A 21710-nucleotide genomic window follows, 5' to 3' on the forward strand; every position below is an offset into this window, starting at 1 on the left:
CCGTATATACTCGTGTATAGCGCGCCCTTTTTTCCCCTCAAGGAAAGGAAAAAAATCAAGGATGCGCGCTATACACGGGAAAAAAAAAAGTTATGTGGAGGGGGGGGGGGGAGGCGAGGCGGGAAGGAGGAGTGGTAATCGTTAACTGCCGGGTGATTGTTGACGTTTCTGGCCAGCCCCCACACATACGCACAAGCAACGCCTCTCTTTCACACGCACGCACACACGCACGCACAGGCATTCGCGCGCGCGGGCAAGCTCGCACTTCATGGTCTCTTGTTTATTTTTAGACCTCCCCCCTCTACCGAAAGCCAGCACAGCAGCTAGTAAAAAGAGAGAGAGAGAGAGAGAGAGAGAGCATGTTGTCACCAGTTCCCCCCCTCCCCCGATCAACTTCCTTCGCTTCCTCGTCCCAGTAGCTACCTGTGAGTCATCTAGTCCTCGGCGCCAGCTTAGCAACGTAGCGTGACGGGAGTGGTGGTGTTTAGTCCTGTCAACTGTCAAGTTACTTGATGGTCCCTTTCCTGCCTGCCTGCCTGCCTCCCTCCCTCCCTCCCTCCCGTTCTCATACCAGTTGTGACGATACAGCACTTCATTATCTTCCGTCTACACAGCAGAGTTTAGCTTGCTCGGTCGTTTCAGATGGTACAGTATGCCACAAAAGTTTCGCTTTCAGGTGGAAGAGTATTTAATTAAGTATTTTCCTGACACATCACCACACATCAATTTAAATAATCATTTGTTTCATAAGTAATTACTTAACAGGTACCACAAAATGTTAGTAAAATTTATTTATGGGGGGGAAAAAAAAAATTTCAATTTTTTTTTTCTTTGGAATTTGTTGCAAAAATCGTGGTGCGCGCTATACACGAGGGCGCGCTATACACGATTAAATACGGTATTTTAAGATAATTACCATAAAAAGAACTAAAGATTCTTTGTAGAATACCATAATTACTACAGAAGCATGATAGCTACCATATTTGCACTATAGTTACCGTAACAACTGAGATGTATATTTACCGTGATAGTAATGTATTATTTATTTATGACATATTAAATTAAAGAACATTGTTGGGAAAAAAAAGGATGTTAAACTTTGATATGTACGGTTGGCACATGTTGCTAAGAAATAATGCGATCTGAAAGAATGCAGTACTACTACGAAAAGTGAAAATGGTACTCGTAGATTTTTAGGTTATGGCAGTCTCTTTCGTTTTTCAGTAATATCAGCCGAAAATTAACGAGCGTACTGTATCGGAAGTCGGCAGAAATGCCGATTCAACTAAATATTGGCAAAATCGGCTTCTTCAATACAGCTCTACATTTAATGACATGAGTAAACATATTTCAGACTTCAGGATATTGAAAAAGACTTTAATTTCCATGTAGGTTTATTGTGTGTATGTTTTTTTGCAAGTGTAAATTGAATGAAGTAAAATGCTTTTATTTTTATTACTTTCAATTGATTAAACTTTAATGACCAGTTACAGATATTTATGACACTAATTTTGAGGTTAAGCAATTTTACTAAAGCATTCCAGCCAAGCAGGTTGCCAGCGAGAGACGCTTCTCTTTTGCTGGAAACACTATCTCCAATCGTAGAGCTAATTTAACTCCTGAACGTGCAGAACAAATTATAGTTCTGCATGATAGATTAAAGAACAGAATTTAATACTCTGTGACAATCTCTCTTAGAATAATTATTGTGCTGAAAAGTGGAAATGTTGAAACAACATGATTTTTGGTGCTAAGTTTGTTGAAGCTCAGTAAGGACTCCAGAAAAATTGACAAAGATGAAATTTTTCCAAAGATATGTTACATTTACACAAACATATACTTATGTTAGTTGGATGATATCAGTTACTAATTAACCAATGGAAACAGGTAAGATTCAATGGAAAAAAATGTTATTTTTTTTATGGCAGTGCAAAATGTAAACACACTCTGTAAATAGTTACCCAAAATTAATAAGCCCACTTCATTTTAATACTTTATTCAAACATTATACTAAGTTTACGATAAAAATAATTTCCCAAAAGTGTAACTGTACACAAAAGCTCGAGCTAGGCTCGAAGTGAAATTCTTAGGCTCGCAGACCTCTAGCTTATTTATAGAAAAAATCCTAACCGCTAATCTGTACTAAAACTGAAATTTCTCAAGAAAAAATTTTTGTCTTTATATACACTTATACCAGAAATGTACCAAACTACATGTGATAAAGTCAAGGGACTTTTAGTGCAAGCAGAATACATCTCACTTACATTAGATATGTGGACATCATCTATTAAAAGATTCGGGTTTGGGTTCGAGATTCGGCAATTCCAGTCAAGGATTTGAGTTAGGATTCGGATTCGAGGAAATCAGGATTCGCCCCATCCCTAGTTATTTGTATAACACATACAGATGCATATTTTGTGATGCTATAAATTGTATGCTTTCCCAGCATTTAATACTCATATTCATTGAACTAATGTAAGAATCATAAAAAAAAAAATTATTCAAAGATGGCTTATCTTATATGAGCTGAAATAAAAACCGTTCATTACTTTTGTCCCTTGAGAGTTCAAGTGGAAACTCTTAAAAAACTCTTTGTTTATTTCCGAGCAAGGTTCAGTTAAAGTGTATTTTTGTTAATTTCCAGTTTAAGATAAAGCACTAAAGTAAGAAAGCGTTTATCATTCATTGCACAAGACACATAACTTACAAATGCAATTTCAGCTTCTCGTTCAGAAAAGTTTTTACACTGGAGGAAATCAAGTTTTTTAGCATGCTCAGTATGAGGTTTATTATGAAAAGCAAATGAATTGTTTAAAGCTTAACATTTTTTAGACATCATATATCATATAGTATATTTTTGATTTGCCTTACTCCCAAATAGGTACATGAAGCATAAACGTAGGCTGAATCATCATCCCTAACCATTTACGAGTGTATGAACATAAAAAATTAGTCTCTGCCAAAACTTAAATTTTTTGTACGAAACTTTTACAAGCTGTACAGAGAAAGGAAGGTAAAATACTTAACAACAAAAAATTTTTTTGTATGAGAAATACAATAGTAGTATTAAACCATGCAAATACAAAAAAAAAATGAAGTACTTTTAACTGTACCAATGAAAGTGTAGTTATATATATATATATATATATATATATATAATCGAAAATTTTTGAAAAAAATAATTATTATACCTACAATCAAATAAAATATTTTGGTTATAATTTAACGTGTCACAAAGCCTGTTTTAAACACAACTCGTTAAACTTTTTCAATAAAAAAGCATACCCTACAATTCACTCTAATAAATTTCATAACAATAAAACCATGTTGTATAAAATCTCATTCAACCAACATTTCAAAATTTTAAAATTTTTTGCTGCATTAATTAATGGAAACTAATTTTCACCCAATGTGAAATTAAGGCTCTTGGCCATCAGGTGTAAAAAACTAACTGCAGTAGAGCTTTTTTTTTTCTTTTCCTTTCCAATCTCTGTGCGTTGGTGTTCTGTATCTGACAAGCTTTACTAAAAGATTCTGTACTGTGGAACTTAAAAGTGAGGTGGTTAAAACTGAGTGTTGACAAGAATCGGGCAACTCTCATTGATTTTTAAATGAAAGTGAGCAAAATTAAAGCAGTCCTGGTTTTTTTTTTAATAACTTCTTTACACTCATAAAAAGAACATGCAGCCTCACATCTTATATCAAGTTGCTAACTTACCCAAAATCTGACCATATTTTAAACACATTGTCAACCCATGTGCCAGGAACTACTACATATAGTTTAGTGAGTGCTGTTAACTGGCTGAAGAGAATTTATGAATGCTTACAGTGGATGCTGCTTTCAGGTAAAGTTTCCTATCGTGATTCTCAGAGAGGATCGTGGTACATCCAAACGCTGTGTTCCGAGATCATCCGACACGGCGACAGACTCGACTTTGTCAACCTGCTCACACGGGTGAACCGAAGAGTGGCAAGGGAAGAGGCCACAAACACACGCAGCGGGGCCATCGAGAAGCAGATGCCGGTGGTGCAGTCCACGCTCACGAAGCTGCTGTACCTGGCGGGCACCAGGCCGGGACTCGAAGAGCAGACGCTGATGTCCACGGTGCAGGCCAACTCCGAGAAGCTGGACGCGCTGCTCGACATTACCGAGAGGCGCACTGCCCCCTCGGCCGCGTCCGTAAAGCCCGGCATGAGGTGGAGTGGTCTGAGGTGTCAAACTGCGGAGGCGATAAACAACCCTCCTCCGGAGGGCAGCGTCGTCTTGAAGGTTGCCAAGCTCCTTCAGAGGTTCCTGAAGGACGAAACCGTGCTGCCGCGACTGGGGCCCGACGTCTCGGACCACGGATCGCTCCTGCTGAGCCACGTCTATTACTGGGAGTACATGGAACCTGGCGAACGCTGTGCCACGTACGATGCACTCTCTCGGTTCATCACCACGCACGCTACCGCATGGCGACAGTACAGAGATTTTGATGAATTCCATTTGGAGGACAAAAACACTAAAAAGGCAAAAAGAAGTTCAAATCTTGTAAGAAAAGATCAACCAGAAAAACAACAGACAACAAGCAAGAAACTTCCAATGAAAAAACCTCTTCAAAAATAATTTTTTTCTTTCCTTTTTTCCATTTTTTTTAACTATGCTGAGAATTTTAATAGTAGTACTTTCAATGTTTCAATACAATTAATTAATTATTGTGTATATTTTGCCAATGTACACAGTCAAACATCATAAATACAGTTACTGGTAACTGATGTTATAATTTTGGTAAGCACTTGTACCTGATGTAAAAACAAAAGGAGCTATTTTAACGAATAACATTTGTATGAATTTAAAATAGTGCATAATTGTAATATCCTACACACAATTATACCGGTTAACAAATACAAGTGTAGCAGGGGAAAAAAAAACATAGTTTTATGTGTGACTGTACACATACTGTATATAGAGCTAATAAATTCATAAAATAACTACCAACTTTGACACTAGTATACATTTTAAATGAGACACACACAGCAGGAAGTAAAACTGCTGATTAGGGAAGTAATATTCAGTTTTGCTTTTATTTTTAGAGCAAACCAACTCCATTATTTTGGTGCATAGCTGAAAGATCCAGAGATCCAGATACTGAGACCTACAAAAAAAGCTTGAATAATACCAGCCACACAAAGCAACTTTGGTATCATGGTTGGGAGATTTATCAAGAAAAACCTATATTAATTTACTGATAACAGTGAAGGTCCAAAATCAAACCAAATACTGCTCATGAATAATGTATATAGCTACTCATTATTCAACCACTAATAAGTATTTGCTTATGTATGATGAAACTATAACATTGATAAATTGCTATGGCATGGAATTTGTTTCCAAAATAATAAAAAGAAATACAATTTTATTATGTTGTACAAAAGGATTAAATATTTTCAGTTCTGCAAATGACTACAGGTCAAAGTTTTCTTTGGCCCAACTGACAATATGACTATATACTTTCCTTAGACCTGGAGTTCAAGGACGACAAGGAAATGACCACTTAGGTTTGTTAAGACAATTTGGATTCTGCAGATGTAAAATTATGTTATTGACCATCTAAACTCAGCAAAATCTAAACTGAATTGAAATACAATCATAAGTAGTATAAACATGTTTATAGTTAAAAATAATGATGAATAAACTAACACAATCTACGTATCAAATGCTTTTTGTAACAAAAAATTTCTAAATATATTATTTGAATAATTTAAATTTGATAGAGACTGTTAATATTTGATGCTGATTTCTATAGTATTTCTACAGTATTTTATTATTATTATGCTCAATGATGTGAATTTAGTTTTGTATTTACATGATTTTGCACAGGATATAACTTTGATTCCCCTTTTTCCTCTTTTTTTTCATCACAAAAAAAACTGCGAGATTTGAAATATGGGCATTACGTAATTTTTAAAAGTTTGTTCCAAGTTTTAATACATGACAAAGTCATTTCATTCAGTCAGAACTTATTTTTAAAATTTACATTTATGTTTAAATAATTTTTTTTCTGATTTTATAAACCAATATCTTTTTCCAATTGTGAGAATTAGTAAAAATACAAGTATGTCGCTTCTTAATTCCTACATTGACTTCTACTTTAGCTAAAACATGCTAACAACTGACTAGAATAGGTAGGTAGTACTTTTAAAAAAATAGTATATACTTCTGTTTTATTTACTATACACTGCTGTGCACTGAATCTAGCCAAGCTAAATCTGTATGGAGCACAAGTTATAAATACCTACTTAATTTTTTATACAGTATCTAAAATGGCTACATCAGTACTTAAAGACTAGTTTTCTATAAATATCATTCAAGAAGAACCACAAGTTAAGCTTGAAATTAATATCTATGAAATATATAACTTTTTTTATGGATGTTGCAACAGTATGTAAACAAAAACTCTGAAACTAATATTTATAATTGTTTTAGTAATTAAAACATATTTTAAATGTCTATTGCAGCTTTAAAAAAGAAAATTTACAAAAACACAAATAAATTAGAATGACCAGAACTACATGAACAACTAAACCCAAAATGATTAAGTGTGCACTGCATGAATTCACATTCTACCCCCTCACTTAAAAAAAAAAATTTAGATAGCCAAAATGATAATGTTCCATAATATATTTTACAACTATTTTAACAAACTATAATACAAGTGAAAGAAATTTATTCACAAGAACATGAAATTGCCTAAGATGGTAAACAACAGATTTAGAAGGTGATTACCACGCACAGAGTCACTGTTACTAGTCAAGTCAATAATTCGTAAACACCTGTATTTTGCAGGAAAAATTTGGGCTGTTTGTTAGACTTTAACACACTATGTCACATTTCACACCACTTTTAATATTATTATAATTTCTAATATTATTAGCTACACTATTATACGGTGCTTTTCAGCTCTTAACTGAGCCAATGAGAATGCAGCTAATGAATACTGAACATCCTTAATTTGTCTGGAAATAGCTATGCCATTTGAACATTACTCTATGAACCATAAGGGGAAGAACAAGCTGTGGTGTTTTACAAAGTATCATAACATAAAATATTTTTCACACAATACAGATGTTTACTAATGCATAAAGGCATCATATATGTGTTTCCCACACAAAGAGCACATCCATCTCCAGCACAAAGCAACACGCCCGTGTGCGCAGCTTCCCCAGAGATGGCTGCAGGCAAGTAAGTAAGAATGTGTGCCGCACCGAACCAGCTTCTGATCATCCGGTGTCCGACGTACAGGGCGAAGTATCATTGTTGCTGTTGCCGTTTTGACTGTCGGTCGACGAACTGTTTCTCCGTTTCACTGGGCTCTGCTCGTCATCCCCCTCTCTGACTGAACAGAAAATGTCAACTTTGAAAGTGCCCTCAGTGACAAAGTTCTGTAGAACATAATAATAAAATTTTAATTCTGTATCTATTACAAACAATAGGAACGTTCGAGGGGCAGAGAGCAGTCAAATATAAAGGAGAGAAAAAGTATAACCGAACAAAAACACACTAATCTTATAATATTCAAAAAAGAAAAATTATAGAACTATATAGAATAAACATAAATAACACAAAAAAGGGTTTCGAAAACTAAATAACCAACTAAAAAAATTCATACTAAAAATTAGATATGTAACGTCTACAATGTTAAAATCATTTTATTTTAAGATTTAATTCAGGTCAATATTTATTTTAATGTTTGATTCATTTGTGTTCTAAATGTATATATGAGTATAGGATAACCCCAATTTACAACATTCAAGTGTACATGTTCCTGCAATTTAGTTTCCTTTATGACATCCCACGTAATAAGTGGCGGATCACAGACTAACAACAATTACACAGTATAATGACGTCTGGAGGAAGAAAAACAAGTTAATGAACACAACAACCAACTTCCCCATGTGCTTCTGAAGCCATTAAATGATGTTATTCATACTATAACATACGTTTATTTTCTTCTTATTTTTCCCAAGACCTTTGAACTTTTGTAAATGAAAATTTGAACATTAAAATAATGGATGATATTCAAGTAGGAAACTTCAAACACATACAGTAAACTCTCATTTATCTGCGGAATGGAGTGGTGCAGCAACAGCGGATAAGCCAATTCCGCAGATAACACGCAAAATAGTCAAAAAAGGTAACAAATCAATATAAGAATGATTCTGAAAAATGTTTATTCACACCAGAAGCAGGTTTAAAAACTTACATGATAAACATGTATATATATGTGCACATAGTTAAATTTTAAAGTAGTATACTTTTGCACAGTATAATCCATTCAGCAGTTTTTGTTTTTTAGAGATAAAACACCTCTTTTTCACTTGAGACCTAAGTTTTTTCAACACCATTTTGTCACAGTGTGATGCATCATCTTCATCTTGTTCCTTCAGATATTTAATGAGCTCTTTCTTCAATGTGTGTTTAAAGCTGACTCTAAATGCTCTTTGACTTGTGGAATAAATATTTTTCAAACCACTCCTTAAATATTTGTTAGTTAATCCAGCCTTTATTATTTATTTTTTTTGAAGAAGTATACTGGTAGGTTTTTAGTTCTTGTCCCTTTAAAAGGCCTTGTTTTTATTTTTATTTTCCAATCACAACCAGTTTTAGTTTGTGACATCCCATTGCATCGCTGCACATCATTATAGAGATGTGCTCTTTACTGGACTGATGTCCTGGAGCTTGCCGCTCGCTCTCAAATGCCAGTGTTTGTGTCGGCGAACATTTCCACATCAGCCCCGACTCATCAGCGTTGTACACTTGTTCGTAAGAAATTTCTTCTGACTAAAGAAGCTGCTCAAAATCGGTTTTGAAAATTTACGCGCTTCTGGCAGTGAAATCCTATTTCCCTTATTCAGTGTTGTTAAAACCTCGTCAACCACCTTGATGATACGTTAATCTAGCACTGCAAAAAACTGTTGTGCTTTTTCAGCATCTACAGGCCCTGAAACAGGATTTTTCTCACTTCTCAACTGACTCACCCATTCAATAAGTGCCTCATGTAGTTCTTCCTCAGTGCTCCTTCCTCCATGTTTTTTTTTATTGATGAGGAGTTGTCTGATGTGAATACAAATGAGATTATTTTTAATCTCTAACAGTAGATTCTCTTATTCCATACTGCAAGCTCATTAGCTTTTCTGACGTGCCATTTTCAATTTTTTTATTAGTTTGATTTTTTCTTGAATTGATAAAATAATTTTTGAAGTTATACTTCTTTAGGCGCGTTATGAAAAAATGATGAGAGTGAAATTTTAAGATGCGTGCGCACCATGTAACGACATTTTCACAGGAAGATGGCGGACCCACGTGTATGAACATAAAAAACCTACATTTAGGGACATACCAAACGTATTGGTGTGCCAAATGAAACTTTATGATAGTGAAATTACCATTGAATTTATTTTGGTAAACTAAAATAGTCATAGTGAAGAGTAAATTCCAAGGTTTAAATAAAACCACATTATTTTGGTATTACATCAAATATAATACACATTTTCCTTGTAACCATCTGTCAGAGCAGTGGTTATACTGTGCAGTCAATATGCTGAAGGGCCGTGGTTGAAAACTCGGCGGTAGGTATTTTTTTTTTACTGTTTTTGAAGTTATACTTCTTTAGGCGCGTTATGAAAAAATGACGAGAGTGAAATTTTAAGGTGCGTGCGCATCACTGTAACACAAAATTAACAGGTTGAAGCTGCCCGGTAAACGGCTCGAAAAAAAGCTACCAACAAAATAGAAATAGAACCTCTATTAGTTGCGCATGTTGACACGCTCGTCGCCTCTGATCACTGTTTTCATTTTTATAATATTTATCCACATGTTTCTAGTTTCTACATTCACAACACGTGTTTTAGTTTCATACAAGTGTGAATTATATATGTGCTAATAAATTATATTCAGTAGTGATTTAAATTGAATAGTTTGATTGATATTATTTACTATTCGTAAATATTAGAAGAAAAAAAATTGTGCTTATATACTTTTTCAAGTGCTCCAATATAATTGAGGTTAACTATCAGTATGTATTATTTATTGATATAAATTAAAATATTATTATTTAATATAATTAATACAAAATATTATTAAATTATTAATTATAATATTAATTATTGGTTATTTAATATTTACAAAATAAAGAAATACATTTAATAAAACATTTAATAAAAAATATGTGATAAAAATTAAAATCGAACATCAAATTAAAATACTAATTTTTAATATTTATTATTAAATTGAATAAATAAATATTTATAAAAATAAATGAACAAATTTAATGAAAACTTTTTGATAGAAATGAAAAGTGAATATTATATTAAGAAAATAATAAATATTTAAAAAATGAATAAACTTAAATTTTTGAATTTATTTTTAAATTTATTTATTTTCTTTTAAAATAAACAATAATAAATATTTAAAATTAAGAATCTTATATCTTAGTACTAATTATGTCATATATTTATTATTCTCTAAATTTTATTTCATTTTTCAAATTTAAACTGAACTTTATTGACTGTGTTGACTATCTTTTTTCCAGCCCTTTTATTATTTTATTGTAATTAATTATTTGCATGCCATTAAAAACTATTTTTTAATGATGCCAAAGAAGTATAACTTCTCACGCGCGTACATAAGTACACGCACCTATTTTTTTTTCCTTGTATCAGTCATTGTAAACTACAATCGCGATAAACTACAATCACTAAAACCAATGCTTTAAACACACAAGCGAAATGCTACCCGACACCATGCTGATAGAAACAAAACTGACGCAGGAAGAGAAAATGAAGTGGCGAAAGGAAACAAATGGGTATGGGAGTTCTGAAAAGTGAAAACTCATGCATTCTTGGTATAACACCTGGCCTGTATGCCTCACTTTCCCAGGAAGACCACGGATAAGCCACAAAGTGGTTAATCTGCCCGCAGATAAACGAGAGTTTACTGCATTTAAAACTTTAAATTGTTTCACTTTAAGTTTGACTACGTACAATGGTGAGTCCAGAAGCTTTTGGCTCAGAAACTGTTTTCCCGTTTACCCTGAAAAATGCCACTATACACAGTGTATGTTGTGATCGGATAGTAGCCACAACTTGAAGTAACGCTTCTATCTTGCATTTCACGACATAAAACAAGCATAGAACTTAGAACTTATCCTTTGGGTACTTGCTGAAGTTAACACTCAAAAATGGGTGTAATTATTATAAGTTTTAGTCGTGTACAACTTAAAATTTTAAATAATTAAAAAAATGGGAAAATCCAGGGTGTAAATAACAAATCCAATCCTCAGTAAAAAACTTCAAAAGTAGAATGCGCAACCACAACTGCCAAATGACAACAAGAATTGTTACCCTGTCTGCAGTGTGTGTTGCATCGCAAAAGGGACACATCAACACAATAGCCAAGAGACAATGGGAATTTACAAGACATCAAGGACATTAAGGTAAATTTCATATTTATCACGAATGTTCCGGTATTATCTAAACAATCATCAACAACAAAGATAATAATACGTCAATACACTAAAAATAATACAAGAAACTTTATAAAATTTACGTTTTAAATTAAACAGGAAATGTATGCCTTAAATCTAATCATCACCCTAAAAAAAAAATTCCAAATTCTACATAAATATGATGGGATCAGTTGACTGAATAATGCTTCCAAGCCTGCTACAATTATAATAGGTTGCAACACAGCAAAGAAATTCCCAACGTACATAATTCAGAGCACATGAGTAATGAATGAAAAGCTACACATACATTACAAAGTCTGATAGGTCAAACACCATGTGACTTGCTATCTTCCATGAAATGTTACAAATGAAGCCTGATAAAACGCTGAGGCGTAGTGGCCCAACGACTAAAATTAAAAACATCAGAAGCTAACCTGTCCTTTAAATCAAGCTAAGACCTCTGAAAGAACGGCACAGCAAAACCTCACGCAAACTAAATAAGAATACATTCCATAAACAAGAATAATAAAATACACTAAACCTAAACAGCATTTAAAAAGGAACCCAGAACATAATTTGTGCCTCCATTTACCCAACCAGGCGGATTAGAAATTGCATGGGAGTCAAATGAACTATCTCCACACCTACTTCACACCAGCTCTACTCGCGTTGAGCCGGCCATCACCACGTGTAACCTGCACAGTCACTGCTGCCGAGCTCACCACCGCGCACGGCACGACAGTGGCCAGGAGGTGGAACAGGAGGCAGATTAGAGGAAGGCTTGGAATGAATCAATGAATTGGGCTATAAGTCTCAGTGACAAGACATCAATGTCATTAGAAACAGTGAAAAGTGATGGGATGAATGGGTGGGGAGAAATGGAAGTACCTCACAAAAAAAAAAACAGACTCACTGCAACAAGCCCTTGCAAAAAATCCTACGCACGACCCAGCCAGGAATCGAACCTAAGTCCCCTGAACACTCATCCCCTTTGCTCCCTCCGCTCCCCCTACTTCCTACTTCCCTGCTGATTAAGCATAGGAAAGGTAAGGAGAGGAGGAAAAATGAGAGCATTGCTTAGGTATGTTAATTCTAAAGCTGCTAAAAAATATAACTTCACAAGTTAGGTCTTGTAACTGGTTGGGAAATAGGGAAAATTTGCATGAAAACACAATAGGCTATGGATGGTACTGGTACATCTACCCTACACATACACAACAGAATAATTAGATGGTATTCATGTCTCTTAAAATTGCAAACTACATATAAAAAATATAGAACAAATACATATTGCACTCTCAAAATATTGTGGCATTTTCATCATAAATGGGTGTGAGCATTTTTGGCAGAATTTTGCACACTTAGTGCTGGTACAGTGATATAAGTGTTTTTCTCAGTTAAACTAACTAGGCCTACAGCAAAACTCTGTTAAGATGATTTTGAATGGACTTAACAATTTAGACCTATTAAGCAGGAAAACTTTTTTTTTTCAAAGGGCAACTCCTCAAAAGGTATTCTGATGCAATAAAGTCTACTTACTGTCAAGGTTCCTGCCAGCTGCCGACTCCACACTGCTGCGTGGCCTCGTCTTGGCGACGTCGGAGGGCGGAAGTGACGATGACGACGACGACGGCTCAATACATGATTTTGGCCTGCTCAGGCCGGGTTTGGATCTGTCCTCCGTTTCAGCCACGCTGTGATCCCTTTCCAAAGCTGCAGCTGTCACACAGTGCAAATTAGGTTAAACCAAAAAACTTATAAAATTAACTGATGAATATCTTATGAGTCTGTTATCCTTGGACGTGACATGAAATGAGACCCCAAAATAGAACAGCACAGGTTCACACAAGATAATATAACCCTGAAAAAATAATCCCTGAACGCTATCTACGACATGTCACATCTCCACATACAAAATACAGGCTCAGATCCACCAATAGTGACTGTATAATTATGAAAAATATTTTGTTATACCATAAAAATAAAAAAAAATAAAACTCAGGCTATTCATATTTATTTTTTTCTGGCACGTAGAAAGAAAGAAATTTTGTATGTACTAGCATTTAAAATAAAACGGTGAATGGCTTCCAACCCAGGTCATCTACATAGATATACATATTATACGAATTTTGGCAATATTTAAAACATATTCTTTCTCTAAAAATCTCAATTTTGAATAGAAATTTTGTTTTAGCTTATTTTCATTCATTCATGAAAAATATAAAAATATTGTCAGGCATATTGACATGTAAGAATATATTGTGCAACCAGAACATAATATATTGGAGCAAAACAATGCCTTTCATCCATGAAACTAGTCTGAATTAGTCAAAGGCAATCCTTGCTTGTTTCTGTCAGCTATAAATAGCCTGCGAGTACTTATAGCACGTCTTAGTCAGGAGGAGATACGAGTTTATTGGCCTCCCTGCAGGCAAAGCATGGTTCTTTTACTCGCCACCCTCATAGCGACGACGTGTCTCCGGTACTACAGCCGAGTGAAAATGTAAACACAGATCCCATAGTCATAACTTTCCGGTCACCACTATGGCATCGTACTTAAGATGGCTTGGCATTCTATAATATGCCGAGGTTGATAGTGAATTTACAGAAAAGAATTGCTTTTTTTGTGATTGGTGTAACTGCTAGCAATTTACAGCCAATAGAAAACTACCAAAACAAAAACAAGAATGTGGACATTCATAAAACTTACGCATGATGTTTCTATTCTATTATACATTTATAGCAATATGCATTGTATACCTACTGTTTTTTATGCAATTTAAGTTTTACAGACTATTTTTTTACACCGCGATGCACCCGTCACATAACAGACTCAGATTGTAATGAAATCATTTAACCTGCCAAAGATGGTTCTGATTATTAAATACTATATATTAGGCTTAATAAATGCTTTGAAAAACTGTATTATTTAGCCAGCTTATGAGATGTGTTGCCCTTTTTAAAATTTTTGTTTTCAATGGTCAATTGTTACAAGTAACCGTATGATAAAACCAAAAAATACAAAAACTCTTGCTACTCTATTTTAAACATTATAAGACTTAACTGCTTTAATCATAATTGGGTTATTTTCGTCACACGATGTTAGCTTGCCAATTTGAAACAACTCAAACAACCCAATGTGTTTGCCATCCCATAAAAAATGTTTACTAATGATGCTGTTTTATTATTACATTATGTTTAGACTTGTTTATAGCATTTTTTTAGTGCACTGCAATTTTTATTTACACTATTTTGCAACCTAGCACACATATCAGGCTAAAATGCTGATAATATTTTTATTTAGCATCTTGCAAGCTTTAACAGAAGAACTTGGAAGTCGGAGTTGTTAATTAAATGCCTGATTATAATGTAGTTGCCATTATTGTGACTGTATTGTGTAACCAGAAAATTTGATAACTAAAAAATACCTTTGTCTAAATTTTATTACTTTCTTTTCACAGAAGCAGCTAATCTCCAAACCCATAATTTTATTAATAAAAATAAATACAAAACCTCTTAACTCTATGTGAAACACTATTCCTAAATTGTTACCATTTTATCACACTTAAAAGTATTTTAAGGAAGCCTGTGTGAATAAAAATTTGTGGAGATATGCTATTAGCAAGGGGCAAACCCAGATGCCTACAAGGGTTAATAGTAGGACTAACCTAAAAGTCTATCTAGGGAGGAAATGTTTTATTTTTAAAAGTGAGAAACATTGAAGTAAAATAATCAGACGAGGTATTTCATCAGCAGAATTCTTGAGAATTTCCAACCTTATCAGACATGTATTTTATTTTTACAATTGAAAATTTTTTTATTGTGTAAGGAAAGATAAAGGAAAAATTCATTGTTTGTAGAAGTTATATAAACGACATGTTTGCACGTGTTTTATAATTAGGTAACTTTCGTCAAGAATAATTAACTAATATCACGGTATCTGGTTTAAATATTACATGATTCTGTCGTGACCTTTATTTTTATTATTATTTTATTTTTTCACTGCCTGTGAAAAATCTCTTACATGTCACAATTAAAAAAATAGGATATTTGCTCTCTTAGAATCAGTCAATCTTTATAATGGTACAAAACCTGCCATGTGTCAGTAAATATTACTGCAGTGAAATAGGACTAAATGAAACACCTCTTATGTGTAACAGCATTTAAAATACTGGGAATCAGCTCATATGTGCAATACATGCACAAAGATTTTTCTCCAGTAAAAACAATGTGACAAACATAGACACATTGCCTGTAGGTTTTTTTTTTAAATGTGACGTATATTTTGGCAAAATGAGTATTGTAAGGTTAAAAATAACGAGAAAATAAGAATCAATGTGACTTATTCTCACATATCATACAATACTACATATATATTTATGCCATATAATTATTTGAGATAACTAGTAGTTTCAAAGTTTCTTGGAGATCAACATAACCTTTTATAGATAAATTATATATCATGTCTAAATCATTTCTGAGTACATACATAGGATTGAGGCAAAATCTTCATTTTCACAAGAATATATTATTGGACCTGACTGAAATAATTATTTCCAGTATTTAAAGAAAGTAAGACACGTCGTCTGCTGCGTGACGGGGTTAAATAAATGCCATACCTATATGTCATACAGATGGTGCCTCACTAAAGTCGACTTTCAATCCTTGCTCACTTTTAGTGGTGACGTCATCCCTATGACACGTCGTCTCTATGACTGGTGAAAAAAAAACATGCTTGCCCTGCTGATGTCAAGAAACTGTGAGCCTAAAGTTGGCTATAGTGGCCAAACATATCATACCTAATATCTAGGTAAACACTTACTGCCTACAGTCTATTCAGTCATATTTATCTTACCACCACTACCTTTGAAAAAAATCACTGCCTGTAACTGCTTACAAACTCTGTCAAGTTGGCACCAGCAAATCAAGAAAAATATTTCTGCAGTTTTTTCAGTGCCAAAATAAAAAATGATTTATATTTGATTTCTGTCCATGACAGTAAGACAGAAACAAAAACCTGGACTTGACCACGAGCATAAAATTTTCCTCACGCGGAGTTTGTGTTTACAAGGAATGCTTGCAGTTCAATGTGAAAATGACAGTACAATATTAATAAGAATAACTTTTCATCTTTCATTTTTAAAAAAATGCAATCTATTTTCAACTACATAAGTTGTTCGGGAACTATGTGGATTAACTTCTGGAGTTTATCCCCCTAGTTTCTGAACATCATGTATGTTTGTATGAATTGTAATCAATTACAAAAAATGGGAAAAATTGAAGATTATATATTTCTTTAATATCCCATATTATTCAAAACATTTTCAAATATCCTTCCAAAATATATCACATGATATAACTTTGAACAAAGGTAACAAAAATATTTTACAGCTCAAAATTCTTCAAGACAGGTCCACAACAGCAGTCAAGTCAGTAAAGATTGCTATTATGTACGTTCAAGGAACAAAATGATCAAAAGTTCACAGAAATTTTCCAAAAAAATGTTACTATTCTGTCACGTCGCAAAATAATACAATTGAAAAATCTTTCCTACGGTTGGCTATCTTTAACCCGGCTTTCTTCAGTTCCGCACTCTCTGTAATTCAACACTGTTAGAGCAAAAGCTTTAGTTCTGCAAAACTCATAAAGTTGTAAATAATCTATAGCAATTTTTCACAGATATGGATCAAGAATGCAGCATCATATAAAAGACTGTTTTGAATAATGTTTACTGACTGCTAATGTGTACCTGTCTTGAAGAACTTTGAGGAATAAAGTATTTTTGTTGCCTTCATGCAAATTTGAATCATGTGATATATTTTGGAAGGATATTTGAAAACATTTTTTCTATAATATGGGATATTAAAAACATATATTCTTCAGTCTAGGAATACTTCCGTAAATTTTTCCTATTTTCTTTTTTAATTGCTTATAATCAAACCAATAAACATGATGTTCAGAAACTATTGGGATAAAATCCAGAAGTTAATCCAAATAGTTTCCAAACAGCCTATGTATGTAGTTGTAAATAACTTTTTTTTAATGAAAGCTGAAAAGGTTTTTTTAATATTAATTTTGTACTGTCATTTTCACTTTTACCTGCAAGCATTTCTTCTAAACCACTAGGATGACTGTTTTTCTTATCAAAGAGAAACTTATTACAACAAGTTTAAAATATTATAATATTGTATATTAATTTTGGTTTGGTATTCCGGTTTAAACAATGTTGGCATTCGTTGATTCTATAAAATTGTTAATCTGGTATGGCAGTCGTTCAAAACATGCCAGACTATAATACAGTTACGAATGTGAGCAAGGCCACGACATGCACAGGTGCAGAGCTGGCTGGCGTCTGCCGTAACATGAGATGTGCCATGAGCACCTGAGTTGCCGCTTTATCTCCCTCCAGCCCTCCGCACCCCTCCGCGCGACACTGTTAGTTTCACATCCAAAACCTGCCATTTGCGTGTTACGCGAGCCGCCGACACGTGTTTTCGAGAGATTTCTACCGTCGGGACTGCTCGGAATGACGCGACTGGCCCCGGCTGCTCTTGTGTGTTCTGGAATTGCACCGGGGCCTATATATATGCCCGAGGACGTCAGGGCAGGGAGTCAGTTCAGAGTGTTCAGTCAGGAGTTCTCCCGCGGCAGAGTTTCCGGGCCGATAGTGCCGCGGGTGCGGCAGAGTGGCGAAGTCCTTGGATGAAGGTTCCAGGGCAGGGAGAGAGTGAGTGAGTGGAGTCGGGAGTTTTCTCACGGCAAAGTTTCTGGGAGATAGTGCCGCGGGTGCGGCGGAGTCCCGAGCGAAGATCCGAACGAGGCGTCGAGTGAGATCTCAGCGAAGGGGAAGTGCGACGGCAGCGGCGGAGTGCGACGGCAGCGGCGGAGTGCGACGACGGAGTCCTGCGACGGAGGACCACGAGTGGTGCTGCGGCGAGAGTTGCGCCAGAGGTGCGGCCCAGTGAGGCGTGTGGATTGTGAGAAACGAGTGACTAGAGGAAGCAACATTTTTTTAAGGTTCCATTTTATCCAAACTGACCTAAATGCCATTACCAGCATAGACTATTGAAACATTTGCTTGAGAACCTAGAAAATTATCTAACCGTCATCGAAAACCTTAATAAAATTTATCTCAAAGATAAAATTAACTGGTTAAGCGAATCATCAAACTGATGTGGAAGAATTTACACCGAAGAAAAGATGTAAAATAGTTATTTCATAAAATTATACCATCAGGCCAACTGAAAACCACAATGATTTTCAAATTGTATCCATATATAAGAGATTTTGCTTATCCAAGGTTTCCGCGGTCCACATTAAATCAGTTAATCAAGACTCCACTGTAAGTTCCAATACGATCCGTTTCACAGGTTATTTACCAGCAAATGCCTGTGGGTACTGGGCCGAGAGTTTGGATTTTAGCGTCCTGATCCTTTTGAATATGTTGTCCAGATCTTTCTTGGTGTCCAGCAACAGCTGAGTGTGTCTCTTGAACTCTGCGCCTGCTGACTTGAGCCGATTGACAGACAGTGCATTGCAGTTGGTCAGCATTTCATTTGTCTTCTCGAACCTTTGCAGCCTGCAGAGAATGGCAGAAGACTCAGTTACATGCAAGAGTGCGGGCAGAGATGTCACATCCAGTTTTACCAGCTGCACAGCAAGGATTAAGCTAAACGCAAATATTTTATTATGTAATTAAAATTCCTGGCATGTAGAAGTAAAGTAAAATATTATAATTTTTTATGTAGGTCAGTGAAAATCAAAATCATTTTTACAGAATTTACAAGTTGTATTAGCCATTGTTATTTTCTCGAACAGGATTGTGAAATTACAAGTAGTATTTACCTATGAACAATTTTATTTTCTTCTTAAATGCTAATGTTTTCATACTATTTCAGCCATGCATTGACTTGAAGCTTTATGGTCACTACAGCTGATGGACATGAATCTTAATTTTAACTTAAGTCTGATGGTTACGACTTATAATCAGAACATAAGAATGTAATAATGCACACTAGACATGCTAATAATGATTGTTATGCCCAACAATGTGAGTGAATTTTTTTTTTGCATATATGTAGGTTGTGTGCATCTTCCAGAAAAGTAAGTTTTTCGTAGGTTGGCAAGGTTTTCCACAACAGCACAATGTTTACAGTTTTCGATGATTAAACTGAACTTAAAGGTTAGGTCAGCAACATTTAAAATTGTGCAAACCATTCAAATATATGAATGCTTACCAAATTATTTTTTATGTAAATGATTCAGGAAAATTCCATAGCTATGAAGGACTTTAAAGGCGAGGAAAATTGTGTGGTTTAGAGAATTAAATTGAGTAAATATTGCTGGAATATTATCAAAATCTTTGAGCCATTTTAAAAAGTTTTTTTTCTATTTTTTTTTTTCATTCCATAACTTTTCCACTACATAGTCTTTTTTCTAATTTATTAGACATTTAAAAACACTTTTTGCAGGTTTTCTGGTTTATCAAGCAATATTATAAGTTTTCTGGATGAGCCACTAATTTCATCATTTACTAATGGGAGTCAGCTGTCACCCACAATGGCTCTACTACTCCCAAAACATGTTATTCATATATTGTATTGCTTACCACTCTTAACGCAATCTTGTTCATTTTTACTGCAAAGTAAAATAAGGTAATAACTGTAAAAGATTAAAAAACCAAGAATGGTATTTTTGTTCTAATATTCATACATTATTTAGGAAAAGGGTTAGTCAAAATTCATACCGAAATCTTAAATACTCACTAGTGGGAAGGTTACGTTTTTGCACGATTTGGTGATGATTACAAAGTGAAAGGTTAGCTAGGTAAACTAAATTTTAAACAGTCTTTTATGCAGACTGAAAAAGTAATACATAATTATTGTAGCTGCCCTAGCCTGACCAAACCTTCACTACCATTTTTATTAAATTTATTCTATACATGCAGTTTGGTTTTTACTTTACAATTTCCAATAACATCTTTATGCTCTTTTTTCTAAATTTAGTATGGACATTAGTTAAAAAGGCAATACCATTAATGAATGTGTTTTTAGCTTATAGTGGTGCTGGTAAAATTAAAATGTACCTAAAATAAAGGCATGAAAATCTAGCTAACCTGTTTGTATATGCAATCAATAATTTGACTCACTGTAATCTTTCTTAAAAATAAATATAGCATTTACTATTTATGACAAAAAGGGAAAGCTAATTCTTGCAAATACAAACTAGAAACCAAATTTTGGTGTTTGAATATTAAAATAATATATTAAAAACTCTGTTATAGCCTAACAATTAAAAAATAATAATATTTTCTTTACCGTCGAACTAAAATATGCAATGAATGTTCAAGTTAAAACTCATAATCAGTAAGCAGCTGTTTGACGAAGCTTGTTGATAGTTGTTGACGAAGTTACACTTTGACCTGTTTCGTCCAAAAAAAAAAGTAACAATACTGTCATCTAAAATAGTCAAATAAAAACCTACTAACCAAAATAAAAGTGGTAACTACATAACCTATATTCTAAATAAATAAAGGTACAATTGCAATACAACCTACATCTGTTTTTGAGCGCGTATCATTGATTCTACATCTTGTTGGTCAACAATTCCTGCTAAACCTTGAATAAATACTTCGGGTGCTGTGTAATTCTGAAAACATTCAATGCTGCCGACATCACTCTCTGGAGTGTTTTCAGCCATTTTTATTGTTTGTATTTTACTATTATTTTTTACTACAATTAGCGACTTTTCTAATTTTCGGAAATTAGCTTAGATCACACTGTAGACTAGACTCGATAAGTTTGGAAGACCTAAGATGCACATAAAGTTCTGCCATTCCCGATTACACCCGAACAATTCACATTCGGCTAGTATGGGATTTGTTTTAATTTTTGCGCAGGTAACATTAATTCAAATATTAAAAGTGGTCGGTTAAGTTAGCTACATTAAAACACTTTAAAACACTGTGGACGGTTTGTTAGGTTAGTATAACTGCATTAAAATAAACAGAGAAATATAAATATATATAAATAAACCCGAGGTTGGCCGAAGGTGAATAGTTCGGGTGTAATCAGGAATGGCAGAACTTTATGAGCGACTTAGGCTTCCCCAGTAAGGTTAGACTCGGACCAAGGTCATAAAGATAGTTCAGACAGGGAAGCCTACAACTCACGTAGTTTCGGTTCCCTACCACGTCCGTGCAACTTCGGATTTCTCTCAAAAATT

General features: G+C 34.3%; 2 protein-coding genes across 7 annotated transcripts in view; one reads left to right on the plus strand and one right to left on the minus strand.

The window, feature by feature from the left end:
* LOC134527997 (caspase-6-like) overlaps window positions 1-4978 on the plus strand; it is a 70144-nt gene extending 65166 nt beyond the window's left edge. For all 4 annotated transcript variants that reach the window (XM_063361149.1, XM_063361150.1, XM_063361148.1 and 1 more), the window contains one exon: window positions 3846-4978. In XM_063361149.1, coding sequence (XP_063217219.1) covers window positions 3846-4606 — 761 coding nt within the window. In that variant the 3' untranslated portion in view covers window positions 4607-4978. The remainder of the gene's footprint in view (window positions 1-3845) is intronic.
* A 910-nt stretch (window positions 4979-5888) lies between these two features.
* LOC134527999 (kxDL motif-containing protein CG10681) lies at window positions 5889-21406 on the minus strand. 3 transcript variants are annotated; one of them, XM_063361153.1, is made up of 4 exons: window positions 21043-21399; window positions 18866-19065; window positions 13026-13205; window positions 5889-7376 (listed from the first exon to the last, which is right to left on the minus strand). In XM_063361153.1, the coding sequence occupies exons 1-4, from the start codon at window positions 21183-21185 to the stop codon at window positions 7261-7263; spliced, it is 639 nt and encodes a 212-aa protein (XP_063217223.1). In that variant the 5' UTR covers window positions 21186-21399; the 3' UTR covers window positions 5889-7260. The 3 variants fall into 3 exon arrangements, with proteins under 3 accessions (XP_063217223.1, XP_063217221.1, XP_063217224.1); XM_063361151.1 differs by having other exon boundaries at window positions 7014-7372; window positions 21043-21406; XM_063361154.1 differs by lacking the exon at window positions 21043-21399 and adding an exon at window positions 20804-21030 and having other exon boundaries at window positions 7014-7376.
* Between the last annotated feature and the right edge of the window lie 304 nt (window positions 21407-21710).

This window comes from Bacillus rossius, chromosome 1, assembly GCF_032445375.1.
Source record: "Bacillus rossius redtenbacheri isolate Brsri chromosome 1, Brsri_v3, whole genome shotgun sequence".
NCBI lineage: Eukaryota > Metazoa > Arthropoda > Insecta > Phasmatodea > Bacillidae > Bacillus > Bacillus rossius.

Bases quoted from the DNA above. Each gene is read 5' to 3' on its own strand.
- LOC134527999 (XM_063361153.1), bottom strand. From the start codon at position 21,185: ATGGCTGAAAACACTCCAGAGAGTGATGTCGGCAGCATTGAATGTTTT. The intron at 19,066-21,042 runs GTAGGTTGTATT...CATTCTCTGCAG, and splicing joins ATACGCGCTCAAAAACAGAT to GCTGCAAAGGTTCGAGAAGA. The intron at 13,206-18,865 runs GTAAATAACCTG...ACTGTGTGACAG, and splicing joins GTACCCACAGGCATTTGCTG to CTGCAGCTTTGGAAAGGGAT.